The sequence below is a fragment of the Homalodisca vitripennis genome, chromosome 7, assembly GCF_021130785.1.
Source record: "Homalodisca vitripennis isolate AUS2020 chromosome 7, UT_GWSS_2.1, whole genome shotgun sequence".
In the NCBI taxonomy this organism is placed as follows: domain Eukaryota; kingdom Metazoa; phylum Arthropoda; class Insecta; order Hemiptera; family Cicadellidae; genus Homalodisca; species Homalodisca vitripennis.
Genome location: NC_060213.1, coordinates 96,212,115 through 96,236,960, shown reverse-complemented (window position 1 = coordinate 96,236,960; position 24,846 = coordinate 96,212,115). Strand labels below are relative to the sequence as shown.

General features: G+C 33.0%; 1 protein-coding gene across 1 annotated transcript in view; it reads left to right on the top strand.

Annotated features, from left to right (window-relative positions):
• Positions 1-21,132, top strand: part of LOC124366058 (cytochrome P450 6B1-like) — a 28,458-nt gene extending 7,326 nt beyond the window's left edge. Inside the window, exons 2-5 of the mRNA XM_046822268.1 lie at positions 18,297-19,268; positions 20,095-20,313; positions 20,394-20,639; positions 20,870-21,132. Of these exons, the coding sequence (XP_046678224.1) occupies positions 18,311-19,268; positions 20,095-20,313; positions 20,394-20,639; positions 20,870-21,054 (1,608 nt within the window). The 5' untranslated portion in view covers positions 18,297-18,310 and the 3' untranslated portion in view covers positions 21,055-21,132. The remainder of the gene's footprint in view (positions 1-18,296; positions 19,269-20,094; positions 20,314-20,393; positions 20,640-20,869) is intronic.
• The last annotated feature ends 3,714 nt before the right edge of the window (positions 21,133-24,846 follow it).

The window sequence follows — 24,846 nt, the reverse complement described above, 5'->3', positions numbered from 1 at the left end:
TATCTTGCAAATATTCAACAAACTTAGATGCAGACAGACTAAACATCCTTGATCTCTAAAATCGGTGTCCAATTTCTTTCAGAGACAAGTAACGGCCAGCAATATCAAAGTCAATATATGTGTTTTTAACGAAAGATGATTGTTTTCTTTTAATTTTAATTAAACTGTGTTGACTTTTGGGAGACAGTAAAAATAGTGATCCGTAATTTTCCCGCTTTGATGACCGCCGACTTAACACCCGTCCGTAGTTTTAATATCCGTAAATATATGATCAATACAACTTTTGGAAAATTCCAGTAAAAACTCTGGTTTGGCACATTAATGCAACTAATGAAACCAGCTCCATACATTACATCAAGATATCGTTGTGGATCGTTGGTTTCAGGTTAAAATACAACAATTTATATCACCTATCAGCCAGTGGAGCCCCGATCCCTGGGCTGGTTTTCAAGATATACCTCGAGATCACTAATGAAAGAGTCAAGGTCACCGACGGACTACAGTAAATGGCGAGCAACGACATCCGCTCCCTGCCAAACGTTATACTCGTATCTAGTTTCAAACATGTGGGCACCGCTCAGATTCACTTCCGCATGACATACTGAAAACATTTATTAACGAAAACAATCACGCCATCATTCTGATTCATACTTTCCTTATTTACGAATCTATCAAGATTCACTTAATAAGTAAATGAAAGAGCAATGTACATCATTATTTATAAAATATTATATTTTACATTTTGAATGCAGGTCATTGAGGATTAAGGAACCACACATTTGTATTTTTGTCTTAAATACATCTTAATAACGTGCACGCTCTTTCCTGCTGAAATACTCTTGTTTCAAGTGAGTCATTTTCGGAAAATTGGCAGCACTGATACAGATTCTGAGACTCAAGATTCAACATACGATGTACCCACTATCATTCCTTATGTAGGTTTAGTCAGTTAATTTGGAACAATGATAACCACTTATTTAAAATTTTTGAACAGCCTTTTTTTAAATTTAGTTATTTTTTTAGAAACCTGTAAATAGAAATATTAATACAAAAACAAATACTTTCAGTAAAACACCCTTTTAAAGTAAAATAAAGGATTTGATATAATTGTATTGTTGTCAATTAAAAAAGTTAAAAATATAGTTATAAGCGATATCAATCAAACTCTAACAGATACTTTGTGATATTTAATCGATAAATATTCCACACAATATTTCATTTTAAAATTACAAGCGCACGTGTTACCAGTTCTAACGATTTAAATTATTTCCATATCTTGACAGAAAATGGTCTGTTGTACCAAAAACTGTAATCAACTTTCTTTTTTTAGTTCTGCATGTTCTTAGTTAAGTCGTAAGAGTGTATTATAAACAAGAAACAGGAATCCATCTCTTTCATTAGAGATCTGATGTTGCTTTAGATGGATGTGAAGTTACAGAAATCAGAGTTCGTATTCCAGGATTTATACTGTGTTTTACGAATGATCTTATCCCTCATACATTTAAGGTGGTTCGAAGCAGCTCGTATTCAATTAATTGTAGTTTACATACAAATGATGAAAAAAAAAGCTAATCCGTATTTCTAAATAATATAGGCTAATACATATTGTGATTTCCTTCAACATTTACAACACTTAGCTAGACTTTTCAGTAATTTTTGAACCGATGCTAATAAAAAAGTTATAAATATTTAACAGACTTAGTGATAATGAACTTATTATTTGAGAGGCAGGACAAAACTAACATATTTCTGACTGTCTATCTAAACGACGTCTGTAGGAAGAACTGATACATGGACTTAAAACTTTGAATGAATCTTCATTTCTATATAAGCAATAGTGAGACGATAATGTTTCATGTCACTCCATGGTATATCTAGAAGACTTTTTACATCTGTCTTATAAGTAACCATTATGGCAACAATAAAATTGCAAAAAATAAGTACTTAAACAGACTGAGTACAATCATATAACATTTTAACACTTAACATAGTAAACCCATAATAAAATGAGTGTTGGTTTTAAAAGTTTATTAAAAAGATATGTAGTAAGTAAACTACCATTTATTAGTGAAACTTTTGAACATCTGCCACTTTGTACTGGCATTAACGTTCTTACATGCCGTTTTGTGTTCTTCATCTCTGATATATAAACCCTTTAAATAATGTACATATGTACCTATGCTTACATTTAAACTTTTTTAACTCCTAGACGACAGTTCTCCAATGGATGTGAAGTGTCACTAACTACCCTAAAAACTTGTTAGGGTCCTGTATGCGTTTACAAATATTAAATTTTCCAACTTGGGAGAATAACAGTATGCCAACACACCACAGCTAAGCCACAATTAAATACATGATGTCATTTTTTTTAACCGTGAACCAGCGCCATTTCCAAAGATAAATTTTTGGAGGTAGATTTTTTGGTATTGTGTATTGTATTCAATGAATTACTTTACTTAGTGTTACTTAAGATTTTCTTTTAACTTCTTATGAGTCTAATATCCCCCACCCAAGTATGAATAAAAACCAATGGTAACTTAAATAAAGTATATTTTTACGTATATCTATTATGTAACAAGTATTGTTCCCTTTATCTTTAGTTATTCAGGCAATATTAGGCCTTTGTGAGACTTTATGAACATCTTTGAGTAGGTAAAAAATAAAATATTGCATGCATAAATTTACGAAGTGTTGGTATTTTCTTTTAGTAGTTACCATACAATGACATCTGTTCTATATTTTATTGGTATGTACCAAATGTGTAGTAATATACATATAAGTTAAATTTAAATACACATAACACGAGTTTATTTAATATTACATTATACTTATGAAAATTTACGAATGAAATAACTCTTAAAAAACCAACGTTCTTATTGTTTTATATTTTTTTATTTTGTAATATTTTAAATAGCTTACATTCTAAGTACAACCTTAGGTGGTCAGTTATTTCTTTAAGTATTGACTGATTGTGGTCGCTGTGTGAGACCGATCCCTAAAAACTGGGAAAAAAAATGCTCCTAAGGTGGATTGTGCTGAATGTAAATTGTCATTTCATGGAAAAATGTGTCGATCTTACACCTGACGACATTTCAGTATTACGTCGAGAACAATACCGTATGGAGGTGTGAAGCTTGCGCCAAGTAACGACGTAAGAGCATGGCCCTTGAGTCATCTATGACCTCTACATTACCAATGAGGATGTTTTTAATCTAGTATCGGAATTGAGAAAGGACCTGAGAGGAGTTGAAGCTGGACTGGGCAAATCGATCAACACTGCCTTTGAAGAGTTAAAGGAGACTAAAGGCCTGGTTAGTAAACAAGGAGAGGGAAATGTCAGCACTGTGGTGAAAACAGTGGGGGCGAGCCTTGGACCTGACGATAGATGAAAATATGATCAGTGCTTGCCATAGACTGCGAAACAGGGAAGGATCTGGGCAAGCCCCCTGGAATTATAGTGAAGATGACCCGACGCATGGATGCTGAGGCTGTCCTCCAAAAAAGGCGAGTGAAGCGTAATTTAAATACGCACGATATAGGCCTAACTGCAAGTCCTGCGATGCCTATATATATTAATGAAAGCCTGAGCCCTGGACGACGCCGACTTCTGAACGCAGCCCGGGAAAAGAAAAGTGAAAAAACATTACACGTATCTATGGATCAGAGGAGGCAAGATATTAATGAGGGAAGGCGGAGGGCGAACCTGTGAAAGTTTGTAACTTCGTTGGCGGACCTGGATTAATTGTGAACTACAGTTTGTGGAAATGAGGTTAGAAAAATTGTATATTTAGGCTAGTATTAGTTATCAATCCGACACGTTTTTTTTTTGTTGTGAAATATTAATAACACTAATAGTATAGTAGTTTTAAATCAAAATATTAGAAGCGTAAGGCAGAATTTCACTTTATTTTTAAGTGAATTAGAATCTGCTCGATTATTTCCTGATATAATAGTTTTAACTGAGACATGGATTAGTAAAGCTGAATTAAAATTATTATACAATTTCTGGCTACAATGCTTTTGCTAATTGTAATGAGGAGTACAGGGCGGGAGGTACCATAGTGTACGTCCGCGACTGTTATCAGTGTAGCGGTGTGAGTGAGAGAGATGATATTAGATCAGCTGATGTTCTGCAGCTAGACGTCAGAGTCAGTGACCTTGAGCGCTTTACACTGATCGCAGTCTACCGTCTCCACTCTGCCTTGCGCTCCGCATTCATTGATGATATTGAGGATGTATTAACGGGTCTAGGAAATCGTAATATTGTTTTTGGTAGGTGATATGAATTTAGATATATTGAGTCAGTCAGCTGAGAGCGATAATTATTTGAGCCTTTTGAGCAGCAAGGGAATGTTAAATTTAGTTAATGAAAACCACTAGAATTAAAGGAAATTCGTCTACATGTTTAGATCATGTTTTTGTACGGTTCTTTAAAAAGGGCAATCTTCAATTTGACTTCAAAGCTAATGTTTTCCATTATAATGTAACTGATCATTCTACTGTTCTGTTTTCAATTCACTTTTGCAATCCAATAATTAAAGATACTGAAGAGTACTATAGCCAGATTGATTTGGAAAAACTTACTGCTGAACTTATTAATGTAGATTGGGCTTGTGTATATGAAAAAAATACTGTGTCTGATGCTTTCCAATGCTTTATTGATGTATTAGAACTAAGTATAGGTAAATTGCAAGTTTGATGTACGTTCAAATAAAAGTAAACAGGTGCATAAATTAAAACCTTGGGACTACTGATAGGCTATCATTTAAGCTTCAAAAGAGAAAAAAAATTACAAGTTATTGATGAAAAAATCCAAATAATGTAAAACTTAAACAGTATTATACTAATTTTCGAAATCAATTAAATTTAGAATTAAAAAAGTTCAAAGGAGTCATTTTTTAGAGATAGGTTTGAGGGTTCGATCAATGATGTTAAGCCACAATGGAAAATAGTTAACGAACTAATTGGTGAAAATACAAAAAATACTGTAATAAGGGAGGTCGTTGGGGAATCTTGTATTATACACGAACCTAAACTTATCGCCAATGAATTCAATTCACATCTTTTAAATGCCCCTCGGAAATTGAGAGGTCAAATAGATCAATCGAATCTAGCGCAGCACACGGTTTTTCGACAACGTATTCAATCAACGCATCAATCTTAAATCTTTTTTTATGCAACCTATTTTTAATTGAGGATGTTTCTTCATTTATTCTAGTTTGAAAAACAACAAATCACCAGGATTTGACAAGGTCAGTCCAACGATGATAAAAAAAAATAGCTCCCAGTATTATTCCGATATTAACATATCTCTATAACTTCAGTCTTATGACAGGGGAATTTCCTAGATGCTTAAAAAGTTGCAATAGTAGTTCCAATCTTCAAACGTGGGGGACCCTACACAGCCAAACTGTTACCGACCAATTTCTTTGCTCTCAGTTTTTTCAAAAATATTGGAAAAGGTTGTTAAAAAGCAGTTACTTTCATTTCTTAATAAAAACAAATTCTTTAGTAATAATCAGTTTGAGTTTCGAGAGGGTATGTCTACTGAGGATGCCTTACTTTCATTCATGGAATCAGTTTACGAGCCAATTATTAATATAGTAAAAAGGTATCTGCATTGTTCATTGATATTACAAAAGCTTTCGACACGATTGATCATGAAATTTTACCTCATAAGTTATGGCTGGCTGGTATTAGAGGTTTACCACTTGACTGGTTTTCTAGTTATCTCACGGGGAGAGAACAAAGGGTAAACATTGGTGGCGTCATGGGAGATCCAGGGAAAATTGAATTTGGTGTTCCGCAGGGTTCTGTTTTGGGTCCAATACTTTTTTAAATTTATGTCAATGATCTTTGTAATGGTTGTTTTAATGGTAAATTGGTTGCGTTTGCCGATGGACACTGCTTTTGTTTATACAAACCATGACTTAAATTCGCTTTACCAATCAATGTCAAAAGATTTATTTTTCCTAAGGTTATGGTTTGACAAAAACTTTATGATATTAAGCGAAAAAAAACTAAAGTTCATGTTATTCAGTCTGAGATTCGACTCCAAAATTTAATTTCCCACTTAAATTTCATGAAACTAAATGCCTTGTTCCGCTTGTTCCTGATTGTGACTGTTTGGAATTACAGCAAGTCAATAATATGAAATATTTAGGTTTAATCATTGATTATCAATTGACCTGGAAAAACCATATTTCAAAATTAAAAAAAGAGCTTTATTTCAGTTTGAGAAAGTTTTACCTATTAAATCAGTTGTGTGGGTCTAACAAAATTTTAGTCAATGTATATCACGCTCTTGTAGGATCCAGGATAAGCTATGGTATCACATGCTGGGGTGGGACATACAGTACTACCTTATATCCGATAGTAATTTTTCAAAAAGATTCATCAGACTTATTTCGAAAAGGACAAGGTTTGAACATACTTGGCCACTGTTTGTTGAGATGAAAATTCTTCCTCTACGGTATTTATACATTTTTAAAGTCCTAAAAATGTTTTACATTAGAAGCTCTGCTTTTCAATAACAAGACAGCCTAGTTACAATATTAGGCGGTACCAAGTCGTTAGTGTGCCTAAATCAAATTTAAATATACATCAAATATTTTACAGTAGTTTTGCACCACGATTATTTAACATAATTAGTTTATAAAATTGGCGACTTCACAACACAGAGAGAGTTTTTGAAAAAATTGAAAAAATGGCTTTTTGAACAAGAAGCTGTCGATAAAAATATTAAAAATATAGTAAAGTAGGTTGAGTCTTGAACATTTTGAATCGCTTGCACTTACTTCTTGCCTGAATTTCCTATGTGTTTTTGGTACATCTATTTGTTTGCTTACTGGTATTTGTCACTATCTCTTTAGTGTCTTTTTATTTCTTTGAATTGTAAATATAATTACTTGGTATGTTGGTGAAGGAGATTTTTTACCATTGAAGTTACAAAGAAATAATTTCCATTCAGTGGCACAGTATGTTTTTTAAATCAATCACTTTTTCATACATAATTTTTAAACTATTTGTTACGTTTCGCTGCTAGCCGTTTCATTCTTTTTGTTTAAAACAAGTGATGGAGATCCCAGCTCAGGCTTTGCCTAGGGGATTCCTATTTATTTTGCCTTATATTTATTTATATTGTTATTGTGTTAATTTATTCTACCTTTTTATTGTTATATTTTGAACTCATGGTATTGTAAAAACTGTGTTGTGTACTTGTATATGAAAATGTACTGTTTTGTACTTGTTTTTTGGCAAAATAAAGATTATTTATGTATTTATTATTTTATTATTTAAATCAATGCTGTAGAAATTAAGACACATGATTACATTGTGAATACCTTCGGCGAATGTATATATCCTATTATAATAGAAGTCAAGTCTTAGAAAGGAAGTAAAATTATGTAAAATTAAGTGGAAAAGTGTTTCTCGCTTGTTAAAGGAACAAATGGCTCTTTACTTTAATCCCAGAGACAGAGTTTTATTGAATGCCTAGATTTACATTTTTACTTCCCCCATTCATCTAGATAATTATTTTCATTCACTGTAAATGCTTATGAATTACAAGATAGTAGATATAAATATTTAAGTATGAATTATTTTCTAGTTTTGGCCTCAAAATACAAATTTATAATATTATTGTATATTATATTGTTCCATAGGCTATGCAGTATTTGGTCTTCTTTAATACTCGTATTTAATTCTGAAGCCAACATTACGTTCAATGTTTAATACAAAACCCAAACGTTAAGATTGGGGAAATAAATTTTTATGATAGTAATATAAATAATACCTCTATACAACATTGATCTGTATGAAATAATTTTACTGTTTTTAATTAATAAATAAATTGGTTTATCGTATAATGAAGTAAGAACATTTTTTGATGCATAATTTTCTTTCTTTTCATTTGCGGAGGCTACTATGCACAACTTTGTAAAACCTCTTTAATTTGTGAGACCTGACGGGACTACACGAGTGACATTGCATGGATGATCTGTGTCTGTAGTGGTTGGCTCTTGGCAGACCTGAGTCTATCTCTCTCCACTAGTTGATTCTTCAACTACAAGTTGTGAAATCACTCACGTCTCTTCCTTAAGAGAGTTGACGGGACTACACGAGTGACATTGCATGGGTGATCAGTGTCTGTAGTGGTTTGGTCTTGGCAGACCTGAGACTCTCGCACTCCACTAGTTGATTCTTCAACTACAAGTTGTGAAATCACTTACATATGTCTTTTCCTTAAGTGAGTTGACGGGACTACACGAGTGACATGACCTGGATGATCTGTGTCTGTAGTGGTTGGCTCTTGGCAGACCTGAGACTCCTGCTCTCCACTAGTTGATTCTTCAACTACAAGTTGTGAAATCACTCACTTACGTCTTTTCCTTAAGAGAGCTGACGGGACTACACGAGTGACATTGCATGGATGATCTGTGTCTGTAGTGGTTTGGTCTTGGCAAACTTGAGACTCTCGCTCTCCACTAGTTTATTCTCCAACTACAAGTTGTGAAATCACTCACTTACGTCTTTTCCTTAAGAGAGCTGACGGGACTACACGAGTGACATTGCATGGGTGATCAGTGTCTGTAGTGGTTTGGTCTTGGCAGACCTGAGACTCTCGCACTCCACTAGTTGATTCTTCAACTACAAGTTGTGAAATCACTTACATATGTCTTTTCCTTAAGTGAGTTGACGGGACTACACGAGTGACATGGCCTGGATGATCTGTGTCTGTAGTGGTTGGCTCTTGACAGACCTGAGACTCTTGCTCTCCACTAGTTGATTCTTCAACTACAAGTTGTGAAATCACTCACTTACGTCTTTTCATTAAGAGAGCTGACGGGACTACACGAGTGACATTGCATGGATGATCTGTGTCTGTAGTGGTTGGCTCTTGGCAAACCTGAGACTCTCGCTCTCCACTAGTTTATTCTCCAACTACAAGTTGTGAAATCACTCACTTACGTCTTTTCCTTAAGAGAGCTGACGGGACTACACGAGTGACTTGCATGGATGATCTGTGTCTGTAGTGGTTGGCTCTTGGAAAACCCGAGACTCTCGCTCTCCACTAGTTTATTCTCCAACTACAAGTTGTAAAATCACTCACTTACGTCTTTTCCTTAAGAGAGCTGAGGGGACTACACGAGTGACATTGCATGGATGATCTGTGTCTGTAGTGGTTGGCTCTTGGCAAACCTGAGACTCTCGCTCTCCACTAGTTTATTCTCCAACTAAAAGTTGTGAAATCACTCACTCACGTCTTTTCCTTAAGAGATCAGACGGGACTACACGAGTGACTGCATGGCTGATCAGTGTCTGTAATGGTTTGCCCTTTGTAGAATATTTATGAATATTTTCCAATTCTTGTCTACGTACGTTCAAATAATTATGTCCATATACATTTTAAGGGTTATGTAATTGTTGGTAAATAAAAATTCATAGGACTAAAGAATAGATCACCGTAGGAATGGAAGTTTTGTATTACAAAGCGAAACACACATCCGCCGGAAGTAAGTGGGGACACGTCCGCTCAAACATCGCTGCTAAACAACAGGAAGAGAGAAACAAACAATTGCACAATCAAGCAGGCTGATACCATCAGAGACGTTGGTGAACCTCAAATCACACTTTTGTAGCAAAGCGTAACCACAACCTTACATGTTCCAACTCCAGACTCTCATAGCAGAGCCCAACCTTACAATTTTGACAATGAGTATGCGCTTAATCTACTATACTATAGTAGGTAATTTGTTTGGTTGTCTATAGAGAGTAGTCGATACATTTTTTAAATTCGTCTTCTACTTAGTTCAGTCGTAAGAGATAATTCAAAACGGAGAAGAGGAATCCAGAATCATTAATCCCTTTTTCCAAGGATACGGTGCTGCTGTAAATGAAAATACATTTAGTGAAATAAAAGTTTCCTTATTTTTATTTCATGTGGTGAAAGACACCTATGTGAATTTTTCCTAATAATTGGATTGTATACACTTTTCTTAATGAGTTTAATTTCCATACTGTAGTAAGTAATTTGTTTGGCCCCCTTTAGAGAGTTGTTGACTTTCTTTTACACCACATATTCTACTTAGTTCAGTCGTAAAAGATGATTCAAATCGGAGAAGAGGAATTCAGAATCGTTCATCCCCCTTATATTGCAAATTATGATGCTGGAAATAAAAATAAATTAGTGTAATAAAAGTTTCCGTATTTTTTCTGTATTTTTACTAAATTTTGCTAAAGACAGCTGTGTAAAGTGTCCCTAAATCTAATCATTTGATGGTGTACACTTTCCTAACAATATTCTATTTTACTATTTGCTCCATCTGAGGTTTATGAAGTTCTTTCCTAAATGTTACGTTGAGAGTAGTAGTGGTGAAATTTATATTCAGTATTAAAAATTAATAACATTTTATAATCGTGTTTACAAAACTATATCCTACGAAATATGTTTGTAGGAAAGACATCCTTTTTCTTTGTTTCTGAAAGTTCTATGATTTCCAACAGCTTAGTTTTACCCTCTCGCTAAGGACCCTGTCTATAATCGGTTACATATCACAAGCCAGAACTAGCACAATCTTTTGATAATGTCAGTACAGAGAGCGAGAGGTAACGTACTTTCCTTAATAAAATCTTTAAAAATTCGTAAGCAAGTTATTGCAACATTGTTTTTATCAGGCGAAAGAAATCATGGTAAAACATTGTATTGCTGTTGATAAACAAAGTGTACAGGGATATTCCCTTGCACTTAATAATAGCTAGTCTGGATTAGGTTTAAAATTATGCAATTACACAAAATATTCAACAAATTTAAGTAACCAATAGAAAAATAACTTTCTATTCTTTTGGTTTTTAATTTTGTTCCTTTAAAGGTAGATTCAACAAACTAATCGATTACTTCAATTTTTGTTTTCTTATATTTATGGTGCTAAAAAAATTTTTCTTTGCATAAATTTACGATATATGGTTTTTATAGCACCTATAAAATATAACAACTAGTCCATTTTATTGGTAAATACCAAGTATGTTATTTTATATTTTAATTTGCGCAGACTGATAGTTAACTCATATAATATTACATTATTCAAATATTAACTAAAATTGAGATTGGGTTCGACAGAGATAATTTATTTTATAAAAAAAATACTTTCCTTTACAAACAAGCTTAGTTAGTTGTGTTTTTACATATTCAATCAAAAACACAATGTTACACAATGATATAGCAAAATAGACACGTGTCTAAATTATGGAACCCATATTTTAATGCTACGGTAAAATGTTATTATAACAGCAAAGAAGTCTTGAAAGGAAGTGAAACTGTTTGGAATAAAGTGTACAAATGTTCCTCAGTTGTAAAAGGGACAAAAGGCTCCTTACTGTAATCCCAGAAGTGGAGTCTTTATTGAATGGGTGGATTTAATGTTTTTCTTCTCTCATTCATCTCCATATTCTCTTTCAATATCAGTGCTTATAAATTATAAGTCAGATATTCCACAAACACATTTTAAATTAATTAAGACAAGTACGTAATGGGTTATGTAATAAATGTATAAAATAGTGATTTTTGGTACTGTTACTGATTATATTTGGTCCCAGGTTATAAATGTAATACAAATCTTTTGTGAATTACATTATGGCATTGGATGTCCAGCATTTAGCTGGAGGCTATCGTTTTTATACTAAAAAGACCTTTTTTAATGGCAGTAGGTACTTTATGAATGGATTGAAGATGAAATGACAATAATTACGTCATAAGCAATAATCCCAATTATTTGTTTATAAAATATGCATATCCATTTTAGATGAAAATACTTGCATGAAAATTTATATACAGTTCTCTTCAACTATAAAAGACTACAAACTAGATTAATTCGAAAAATTTTCCATATTAATATTGATTAAGATCCAAATCAAGGAATTAAGGATTTCGATCAATTAAGGATTAAGCTCTATGGTAATCCAGGAATGTAAAAGCACGGAGTTGAAACCAGAGGCTAATTCCATTTCGATTTCTATGGAATATATGGAGTTGGCCTTTACTAACATTTGTGTCTGAGAACGTGAATTTCAAATTTTTATAACTACATAGTAATTTAGGAATTATCAGTCATTTGGCAATTTACATAGACGACTATAGGAAATTTGTGGATAAAAATGTTGGTTCTGGATCTGAGTTGGATAGTTGACTAAAAATTAACCTTACCTCTTTCTTAAGGACATTGTCCAGAATTGTCGTATAGTCAATGGTTTTGATGCTAGTACTTCGCTCCACTGGCTCCAATACCTTTGTTATAATTAATGTTATTTTTAAAATATAATGCTGGAGGCTATCTTTTGATATCTAAAGAAGACATTTCTTAATTTTCGATTTAGTGGCAGTAGTTTAGGAATGGTTTCAAGATGCAATGACCAAAATTAAGTCAAAATATTGTGGAACATATCATAAACTATCTAGTAATTTAGTAATTATTAGTCATTATGTAGTTTACATAGACGACTATAATAATTTTATTGACAACAATGTGGAAAACAATAACAAAAGTTTGACCTTACCTTTTCCTTAAGTAGCATCCATGTAAACTGTCATTTACCCTGTAACCACTGGTAATTTTTGTTAACATGCTAGGTACATATGGTTTAAATGGTTTTCAAACTGTTAAAATTTACTATTATTTGTATGATTTAAAAATAAATTTCTTGAAAGAATAAAATTGCACAAAGTCGGGTTTTTTTTATACTAATACCATTAATGTAAAATACAATAATACACTGATTCCAATCACACTACGAAAACTTAAGATGCCCCCCCCTGTCAGCTTTACCAGAGACCAGCGATTCTTATAAAAGCACGCCAGACCGCGAAAACCCCTAATACCATGCGCGGGAATCGAATGATCGACTCAAGGCAAACTCCCGCGTCCATTAGTGGCAAACTAGTGCCTTAGACCTCACAGCCATCCCGACTTTATTGTTCGTGCAGATAGCTCACTCACGATTATCGTTTTGGTAACCTCACAGAAATCCCGACTTGATGGTTCGTGCAGATAACTCACTCACGATTTCGCTCCAACATTAGCTCCCTCACGATTATCGTTTTGGTAACCGCATAGAAATCCCGACTTGATGGTTCGTGCAGATAGCTCACTCACGATTATCGTTTTGGTAATCTCATAGCGATCCCGACTTGATGGTTCGTGCAGATAGCTCACTCACGATTAACGTTTTGGTAACCTCATAGCAATCCCGACTTGATGGTTCGTGCAGATAGCTCACTCGCGATTTCGCTCCAGCATTAGCTCACTCACGATTATCGTTTTGGTAATCTCATAGCCATCCCAACTTGATGGTTCGTGCAGATAGCTCACTCGCGATTATCGTTTTGGTAACCTCATAGCCATCCTGACTTGATAGTTCGTGCCGATAGCTCTCACGATTATCGTTTTGGTAACCTCATAGCCATCCCAACTAGATGGTTCGTGCACATAGCTCACTCACGATTATCGTTTTGGTAACCACATAGCCATCCCGACTTGATGGTTCGTGCAGATAGCTCACTCGCGATTATCGTTTTGGTAACCTCATAGCCATCCCGACTTGATGGTTCGTGCAGATAGCTAACTCGCGATTATCGTTTTGGTAACCTCATAGTTATCCCGACTTGATGGTTCGTGCAGATAGCTCACTCACGATTATCGTTTTGGTAACCTCACAGCCATCCCGACTTGATGGTTCGTGCAGATAGCTCACTCGCGATTATCGTTTTGGTAATCTCATAGCCATCCCTACTAGATGGTTCGTGCAGATAGCTCACTCACGATTATCGTTTTGGTAACCTCACAGCCAACCCGACTTGATGGTTCGTGCAGATAGCTCACTCACGATTTCGCTCCAGCATTAGCTCACTCACGATTATTGTTTATGTAGCGTTCGCAATCGTGACTCGTAGCACTTATAGAGTTAAGATCCTTCAATAATAATTGCGGCCTTCGCGGAGATTCATAGATAGAGATTTTTTAAAGCAAACACACTCCAGAGTTGTTTTTGGAAATCAAAAGTAGACAGTATTTCACAATACGATTTTGCAAGATGTATTGCGTGCATAAATAACTTCGACTCTACACCTAGCAGAAACAGTTGTAATATTTGTGATTTATTAAAATAAAATTGCAATAATCACAGATACCTATCATAGAAGAATTGATTTACGTCGAGAAAGATCATCTTCACAAATAAGTTAGTATCGGAAATACTCTATGCCACTGTATCAGGTCTGGAAATCCAATGTCTGTAAGGAATTCCTATCTACGCTATAGTTGATTCTATAGTACGTTTACAGTCTATGTTTATAGCAATTAGTTTATATCTCCATGACCCACCCAAGTTCATCCTACAGTAGTTATGTTATGTTTAGAAATGTCCCGTAGTCTTTCGATACAAGGTCGGCAGAAGACTACTGCGCCACGGCAGCATTTACGATTTACCGCTACTTAATTTAAACCATATTGATTTTCATGCCTCTCTGACGTTAGTGATAGTGTAAAAATTCCCATCATCAACACTGTTCCATTGCCAAACTTTTAATTCTGTAGTGTAAACTTTTCCTGAAATAATATTATAGAATAGTGTTCAGAACGAAGTATCCCATTCAAGGATCCTTAAAATCAACGAAAGTGATAGGCTAAGGTGAGATCCTTATTATTTTTATATGGTTTTAAAGTACAGTATAAGGATTTATTAATAAAATGAAGAACATAAATTTTTATAAGGAAGAGCGTTTATACCCACCTCACATTAGTTTAGTTAGTTAGATATGTTCGAATATTGATAAAGATTGTTTAATCTTACTGTACAAACTCTGTATTAGTTAAAGTTCAGACTGAAGGACAAAGCGAAAGTTTAAACAAATAAATATATTGTAAGTTACTTTTGTTTTTTAGTGCTAAGTCTAATATTATAGTGTTTTAAGCTTGATTCCAAAATGTACTATAAATTGATGTATGTGAAATTAATATTTTAACATTTATGTCACCTAACAACCACAGTTTTTTTACGTAGTATTTAATTTGCTTCTTACAGAATATCCAATACTTAAAAGAAATGTTGGATAAGAAATGATATTATACCACTTTTTATTGGTTAATAGTACGAACTGTTCAGAATAAAATTTTCTATATGTTATACCGAACATTCTGACCTGTTTCTTGGGGAAATGTTATTGTTGCTGAAAGATAAAAGGAGTTTTATTTACTCTATTTTTTGCATTTTCCAAGGGATTTCTCAAAAACAACGGAACTTGAAATTTTTGGATCTGTTTTAAACACCCCGATTTACATGGTGAGCTGAAATCCGGGTGAAACCTTTACGTTAGCCGAAATTCGCTAACGAAGCATTCTCGGACCTATGTTTCTTTAACTTTATTCATTATGTTTATATGCAGAATGAGCTCTTATAGTTTCTGCTTATATGCTTATAGCATCACCCTGTAAATATATATATATATATATATATATATATATATATATATATATATATATATATACCTTACCAGTGTCAGATAGCTTTGTTAAAATAAAAATCTCTAAATTAAATACTGTATTCAGTTAAGAGTATAGTAATTTATTGAATTGACCGTATTGGTTTTTTTAATTTTACATGAAAATTGCAGTTAGAATAGCAACAATTAGACAAACCCTTTATAGACCTCGCCAAATCTTCGATGATGATGATGTCTGTGAATGATGTTTACGAACTGGTAAATGATAGAATTTATTGTGCCGGCTTGTTTGTCCATTAAAGACTTTTATTTAAAAAAAAGATCCGTTACACATTTGAGGCAGGAGACTACAGTTGACAGTATGAATTTACAACGTAGAGTTTGAACAATATTATAGAATATAATTTTGTTACATTATAAATATAACCTTAAAATAAAATAAATATTTATAATAGTCATTTGTAAATAAAAAAGAATATTGAGGATTAATTTTTAAGACACAACTATATTACAACCAACGCAATGGTTTGCTTGAAATGAATAATATATTTTAGAACAGAAAGTTTGCTTTAATGTTGTCGATGTTCCCAGAGGCTGCGTCAATATTGACACTTTCGATCACAGTCGTCTTTTACCTAGCGGATTCTAAATTGACCTGTCAGTTGTGAATTGCTCCGTAATATATTGTGGAAGCCAACCAATATTGCCGAGTTACTATACAATTTAGAAATAACCGAACACCAGGAATGTTAATCAAATAATATCGTCCCTATTTACATACATATGTAAATCATAAATTAATTTCGTTATTTAACTTTCTAAAGAAAATAATTTAATTTTTCTAGCTATACCTTTTGATTTAAAAAAAATTACATTTATTTTAATAACATAATTTGTAATATAAATAAATGTTATTTTTTTCCAATTGGGCCAGTAAAAATGATTTGGCGTATTTTTGTATATAACAATAATTACAAGCAACTGGAATATTCCACCACAAAAAACAATCAGATACTTAATAAACGACATCATATATCAAAGGCAAAGTGTAGGAAGTGGTCATCGTGATCGACAAAATTAAGGAATAATTTACTACTATTTTTGAAAAGAAGACAATCACACTACTCTTGTAAACCTAACACAATATATTTTCACTAGTAGTAGGTATCCCGGCTTCGAACGCAATTTTAAAAATCGTAGTCCTTATACTACTTAGCAGTTCTTATACTACTTAGTAGTCCTTATATGTTGAGATCTTTTTATCTATGAGGAAATAAATAAATATTCATTTATTCGTTTTGTATAGTGTCAAGAACAGAAAAAGAAAACGAACGTACGATAGACTTCTCTGCCTCTTTTGTTATGTTTATGTATGTGCCGTACTTCGTTGAAGGCATATTTAGAAAAACAAAATAACGTTTTTTCTAAGAAGTAGAAACATGGAAAATTCAACAGTTTCCAGGTTTTGAAAACTGTCCTGTAAAACTATGATGTTTAAGCTAGCGATGATACAAATTGCTTTTTTGTAATTTTTACACTTACAATGAAATTATTAAATGCTCCAAAGATGAATTCGCTCCGGAAGAGTTTTCGAGACAGCCCTAAGTCTCGTTTAAATGTGTTAAAATCTTATTATTTTAAATATCTAACAAAGGACATGTTGAGAATATACAGGTAGTAAAAATATTTTAACCGTACTAGTATTGTTAACAATAAAAATATCTAAATTAACTAGAATTTTAAAAGTTTAATTACGTTTTTTAATTACGTAAAAGTACAAATTGTCACAGTAAAATTTTCAGTTTTAGTTGCTGGAGTGGCTATTTTATTTTCACCTATTGATAAAGTACGACATTATGGCACATAGATAGAGATGCAAACATATCTTCACTTAACTAATTTGCATCTGTATTTAATTTAATGAAAAAGTCTTGAAATATAGTTCACTGTTCATCTTCAGTATATTTTTATTATATTATTAATATTATTTAAACATCACTTCTCGAATACATAAACTCTTATTGCTCGAGTTGTATGAACAGCTGATTTGATTAAATAGGGTTTATTACGGATTATATTATTGAAAACATAAATTAGGATTTATCTCAAAAAGTTATTTGTTAATTCGTAGTGGTAAATCAATTTTGTACTAAGAAAAATTTAATTAGGAGTATAACAAATATGAAACATGATTTAAAACAACTATTATGTTAATCTTAATCTCTATTGGGCTATTTTACTACAATTTAATTAACTTCCCAGACAATTTTCATATACAGTACAATTTTAATATAAAAGTAAAAACCCGTTAAAGTAATGCTAACAAAATACATTTTGTATGCAAATCATTGGTGCTAGAATATTTTAGAACAACATTTTCTGTGCCATACAATGCATTTGTATTTCTTATACATAGTATAATGAGTAAAGCGGACGTTTTACGTCTATAAACTGGAGACTCGAACCCTAAGCCCTTGAAACGTAATCATGACGTTTTAAACTATTCCTAAGGAATAATTTTAAGAAAAGCCTATTCAGTTTAATATTCTAAGATTATCCGCTCTCTATTAAACAATGTAAGCCACCTTTAATGATTACAACCCTCTATCAATTCCAAATTTATTTCGTATAAATTAGTTAAGTTATACATGTAACGCTATGTAATTTATTTTTCAGCTTTTAAAATAGGTATTCATTTATAAGAATAATGTTTTAGGAAACCTAGCTACTTTTCTTAATTAACAATAAACATTTATATAAGAATGAGGACGGTGGTTATTTAATCCTGTTTGTTGGGTTTCAGGTACATACGTGGTTATGGCTGTGCTTACTGACTCTGTTCTGCTAGATGTGCTCTTAGCTATCATTCCTGCTCTTTACTTTCTGTACTGGTACATCACAAACAACGATGACTACTGGGACAAAAAAGGCGTGACCAACGTGAAGAAAGGGTTCTTTTGGGGTGCATTTTTTGGAAAGCAATCACAAACCGACAGAATTAAGGAAATATACGATCAATTTCCTGATGAAAAGTATGTAGGACTGTGCAAATCCAAAACGCCTTTTCTAATTTTGCGAGATCCAGTCTTAATAAACAAGGTTTTGGTGAAAGATTTCACTTACTTCCAAAACAGGGGATACCCAATACGTAAGAAAGATATAATCTCTAAAAATTTGTTTGGATTAAGAGGAAGTGAATGGCGATCATTACGTCAGAAGTTAACGCCCACTTTTACAACTGGAAAATTGAGAGGAATGTTCGAGCAGATCGCCAAAAGTGGTGACAATCTGATTAAAAAGATAGAAGAGGTTTCAACTGTGAATAAAGAAGTTAATTCTGTTAACCTTCTGTTTGAATTCACGTTAGATGTGATCGCAAGCTGTGCTTTCGGAGTCCAGTTCCCACCAGGTAGTCCTGACTTCAAAAAGTTCAAGATGATTGCAGAAAAAATGTTTTCCGGTTCCCGTTTGCGACTTTTGAAATTGGTTGTTATAAGAATGGCGCCAAAAATATCTGATTTTTTAAATATAACAGTATCTTCAAAAGAAGCTTCAGAATATTTTATGAATATGATCAAAGCCAATATAAAATGTCGTAAGGAAAATAATATCTACAGGAACGACTACTTTCAACTACTATTATCACTGAAGGAGGATGAAGAGAATGGAAAGTTCAATCCCCCTGTAGCTTCTCACGTTAATGAGGAAGACGCTCTTATTGACCAGATGAGTTACACAGAGCAGGATGACAAATCATTGAATACATCTGAAATATGTAAGTTGTACATAAGATATTTTATTCTAGTCCAATGTAATTCATTATAACTGCTATATAATTTCAAAAAGCACAAGTAAGAATGTGGTATGAAAATAAATTGTAAGTATGAAATGGTAGCATAGTCAAAATAAGAAGAGAACTTTTTAAAAATTGTTTATGAGGGTTTGATTCAGATCTCTATCCGCTTTGTACTTTCGTTTCGTGTACAAAAGTTCGCTGTGCACTTGGTTCCCTGCCCTTTTTACTGCTAATTCCGCTACACACTAAGAGATAGTTAAAAACTGTTTAGCTAAACCCTACACAGTATCTGAGGCAATGATATTTAAGTTCCATGTATTCCATTACCACTTCCCACTGTAATGGTAAATTACATGGATTTGAAGTGGTACAGAAAACAATTTTTGATTAACAATTAAAGACTCGAACTGAGAAACGACGGAAGATTCTATAACTTACACCAAACGTAGGTTCACGATTTAACATTGTGTCACTTTATCCATATTATTTATCCTACACTGAGTGAGTGGAAACTATTCATTTGAAGTCAACTTTTAACACAAAATTCAATAGCAAATCTGCGAATAATATGGTGCCCCTTGCTTGATAACACGGAAAACACTACATAGATCTATTACTATCTAATGGTAGAGTCGCCGATGTGTCCTGCATGCTTCATAGCAAAGTAATATCAAAATAGTTCCGGAGAGTTTGTATGAAATGATCACTTACATAGCATTGGATACAGATGTTTCTTTAAAACAGTTTATTTCTTCGTTACGTGTTACATATTGGTGACAACACATTAATATTACGCTTGCAACAGTTTTTACAGATGAAATAATTGCTTCAAACACTGTCATCTTCATGACTGGTGGTTCTGAATCAGTGGCTCGCACAATAGTCTTTGTTCTGTTTGAGCTATCAAGGCATCCTGAATTCCAACAAAAACTTCAGCTGGAGGTGGATTCTGTGTTGTCTAAACACGGAGGTTGGTCCTATGAGGCTCTCAGGGCCATGACATATCTGGATCAGATCGTTCAAGGTAAATAATCGTCTTGCAACCAATCAGGTTTAGCCCTAACTAAAAGTTTTACCTCGACTGATAAGAATCCTTTTGAACAGAGTCACAGAGGATGTATCCTATCCTACCCATTCTGAGGAGAGAATGTGTCCGCTCGTACAAGGTACCTGACTCGGACCTCATCATAGAGAAGGGAACATTGATTCTTATTCCCGTTGATGCCCTACAAAAAGACCCCCAGCACTACCCTGAACCTTCACAGTTCAACCCAGAAAGATTCGAGGGCAACAATTTCAAACCTAGTACTACGTTCTTACCCTTTGGCGATGGACCAAGGATTTGTATTGGTAAGTCCTATTTAAAACTCATAATAATTTGTACAGTCTATATACTCCGGTTGTCATATTAGTAAGTTCCGGCTAAACTATGAAGTTAATAAAATAATTGTGCTTTTCCAACTGTGAACATGAATCTCTGTATCACTGTTATATCACTTGTATCATATAACGAAGTTTGTAGTGTAAGTCGTTATCTTTACCACATTAAGAAACTCAATGACATTAATTCTCTGTTACAGCCATGAGGTTTGCAGTGATGGAGATCAAGGCTTGTGTGGCGAGGATTATGACTCAATACTCAGTGAAACTTAGCAACAAAACTCAACTACCTCTCCAGTTTGACGTTCATTCGTATTTCCCAATAATCAAAGGTGGACTTTTTCTTGTGTTTGAAAAGAGATCTCCTAAACCAGTGCTGCTATAAATAAGCAATAAGCTTATAAATCCTATTGCTACTTTAAGGAACTTATTATTACTATTGCTATTGTTAATAACTTTTGTTGAATTTTATATTATTACACATTTAATTTGTTTTTTTTCCTTAATGACATTTATTAATATATAAAATGCTAACTTGGCAAAAGTAATAAAATTTAAGAAATATAAACAATTTGTTGACATTAAATTATATTGTAATATAAATATTTTTAAATTTAGATGTGGGTAAAAAATATTACCTTTAATTAGAAGAGTTTGAAATATTTTACCCTCGATGTTGGCCTATAATACTCAATTTATCGAAGGTGATAACAACACTCTTTAGAAGACGTAACATTTTTAATTTTGCAAATCCTTTATGGTGGGTGGCGCTGATAATAAGGAAAGGAATTGGAAAGTTTATGTATTGTGTTTTAGAAGACTAGGAAATTTGAGTGTGTGGAGTACAGCTTATTTACTACAACACACCCTAAATAAATTAGTGGACATCGCTGTAAAAATGTTAGAATTATATAATCATCTTTGTGCTCCTGGTTAAACTGTGTATCGTTGTCATAGTTAACCTTTTATACAAGTGCAATAGTACTTATATAATGCACCCAATATAACTACAGTCGGGCCTGATTATATTTTGCCTCAGTTTGAGCATTCTGTTTTATATAAGTTGGTGATTTTAACAGTCACTGCACTCCTTATGATTCCTTCTCGGTTGATGAGAAAGGCACAAATATTGTTGATAAGGCTTTAACGAACAACCTTTCGTGTATTTCTTGACTTATCAAAAGTATTCGGCTATGTTTACCACTGTATATTGCTAGTAAATCTGGAATTTAGTTATTGTTTATTAAAAACTAAATTGTTTATCTATCTCAACGGAGATCACAAATTTTATACAAGTATATACATAAATGATAACAACTGTAAACAAAAACTTGCCTAGTTAAATATATAAATTTGGATCAGCAGCAGATTATCAACATACAATAGCAATATAATGCTTACATTTTTGAAGCTCTTTTCTAATTGCAAATTATATATTAATTTAAACAAACTCTCCAATAATATAAGTTTTTCTTTTTGTGAGGCCTTTCGTACTCAATGAGAACATCTTCGGACCCACACAACTGAATAAAAGTTTGATTCATTTGTGTCGATCCGAAGATATTCTCATTGAGTACGAAAGGCCTCACAAAAATAAAAACTTATATTATTGAAGAGTTTGTTTGAATAAAAATATAATGCTTACATTACCAAAAATATATCCTTTACACCAGATTTGACAATTATACCAAAATAAAAATCAAATCAAATACATAACAATGCTTTTGGTAATAAAAATACCATCAGCTAATCCACACCTACATCGCAATAAATATATAAATTAGCAATAGTATTAACATCTTATAAGATGAAAATCAAAAGCTTACCAACAAAAGTAATACCATAAGTACAATGCAATGAACATTTAAACTAGCAACAGGCCTAACATGCAGAAAAGTAACTATACTTAAGTAACATAAACAAAAACAGGAATCCAATGAGCACAACGCAAATAGAGTATATAATTGATAACAGGAATAAATAAATATTTCAACAACAATAACAATAGCGCTCCTCTATCTCTCTCTCTCTCTCTCACTCTCTCCACACAAACACACACACACACACACTTTCAAGGCCACAAGCTATCACGTGGCCAAGGAACCTCGTGGCATTTGAGGAGTCCACTCACTTTCACTCGTAGACCGTACAAAAATGCACTATTTTGCTCAGCTCAAGACTATACATCGTGAAACTTGTGTACTAAAGTACTAACATCGTATAAGTAAACAGAGTAGTGTTGATATAAATAACACAGAAAATAATTTTGAATATAATTATTTACTATCATTTAAATATTTTGTTTATTTAAAAGCATTGAAATCATTTACTGACTTACCGTAGTTTCTTTAAAGTACTGCAAGTTAACATTTGATCTGTGTTTAATAGTGGGAGAGACAGAATAAATGAAAATAGGATTAAAACATTATTATTCTTTACGAAGGGACCCATCTCTTGTTCACCCTTATTCTGTCCGTCCTAATGGGCCACTGGTTTGTGCTTTGTAATCTTATAAAACAAAATAAGGGGAAGAGGTGATACAGTAATAGGTCGATGGTACTTACAAACGGTCACATACATGATTTATAACCGTGCTATCTCTAACTAAATTCCTAGAAAAACAAATTTTCGGCTCAAAACAAAAAAATAGCATCAGAATTTTCTTAAATATTATTGTTCTCTAAATTGTCAGCCTAGTGGGACAGGCCAATTTGTAATAACGTTTATTAATAACGTAAATTCCTAGAAAAACAAATTTTCGGCTCAAAACAAAAAAATAGCATCAGAATTTTCTTAAATATTATTGTTCTCTAAATTGTCAGCCTAGTGGGACAGGCCAATTTGTAATAACGTTTATTTTAGCCTATAGTTAATTTTTCGTGAGTATACTTATAGTAATCTTGGCGTATTACTAATATTGAAAATTAGGGTAAATGCTTTTGCTTCATTCAAAAATTTAAATGTTCCAGAAAACCATTACTATTACAAACAAGAATTGGGTAAGTGTTCATAAAAAGGTTAAAGCACGTAGACAATTGAAAATAATTAAACTTTCTTAGCTGTTGTGCAAACAGCTTTCCTTTTTACAACCATAATGTTTCAAGCGATAAGGGGTTTGGCATACACGGCATATCTTTTTGAAGACCGATATATTGTAGCGATAAGGCTCAAATAAATACTGCCCATTTAACCGGCAATCTTTTGGCCACTGATGTCTTTTGGCGGTGATTAGATTACTGGAGCTAGTGATGCGCTTTATTTAACGTATCAGAATAAACATCTGTTGCGGCGCGGTAACAGTTATCATTGTAACATGTTGCGAGAAACCCCCTATTATTTCTCAACGGCAAGATAAGGAACAATAAATTAATTTTTTTCGTCACTGGCAACGGTAATAAAAAGATAGAAACAGTCAAAATCCGCAGACCAGAAACTCTTCAAGTGTTATTTCAGCAATGAACTATAGAGTTATAGTTTAATTGTTATTTATTGTTTAATTGCTGGAAATCTTTCTATAGCTTAATAATAACAGTTGGTTTATAAGTTTTTATAGTGTAATTTATATTTATTAAAAAATAAATTGTTCAATAATATTTAACACACTAGATAAATGTTCAATTATTTTTCATACCTAAAATGAACTGTTCAGTTTGAATAATAGCCTGTGTGTTCTGTATTTGTGTAAAGCTACTATTTGTTTATAATTATACTTAAAAAACTGAAATTATCTTTTTATTTCTTACTAATACATTATTCTAATACGTACTGCAAATGCATATTAAATCATGAGATAAATTTATATGACTGATTAATTTGTCATATATTAAAACCATAATTAAGTTTCATTAAATTTTAGAAATGCTTTATTGATCGAATAATATTGCGTGTTAAAAATGGTAATTTATCATAATTGCGCATTGGATAGATGGACGAACATTTCGCAATGGTCATGCGGCAACATATGCTGAAATATCATGATGTCGCAACCTGTTGTTAGCTACCAGAATAACGTTGCAACGCGTTGCTACTAAACAACAATTATTTACATCTCTATTGTAACCGGTTTAGTGGTAGATTATTTAAAACAGAATAGAAATCAGATCCATTATTCTATTTCATCTGAGATACAATGCTGCTGCAAATGAAGATGATTTTGGGAAATCAAAGCGGGAGTGCT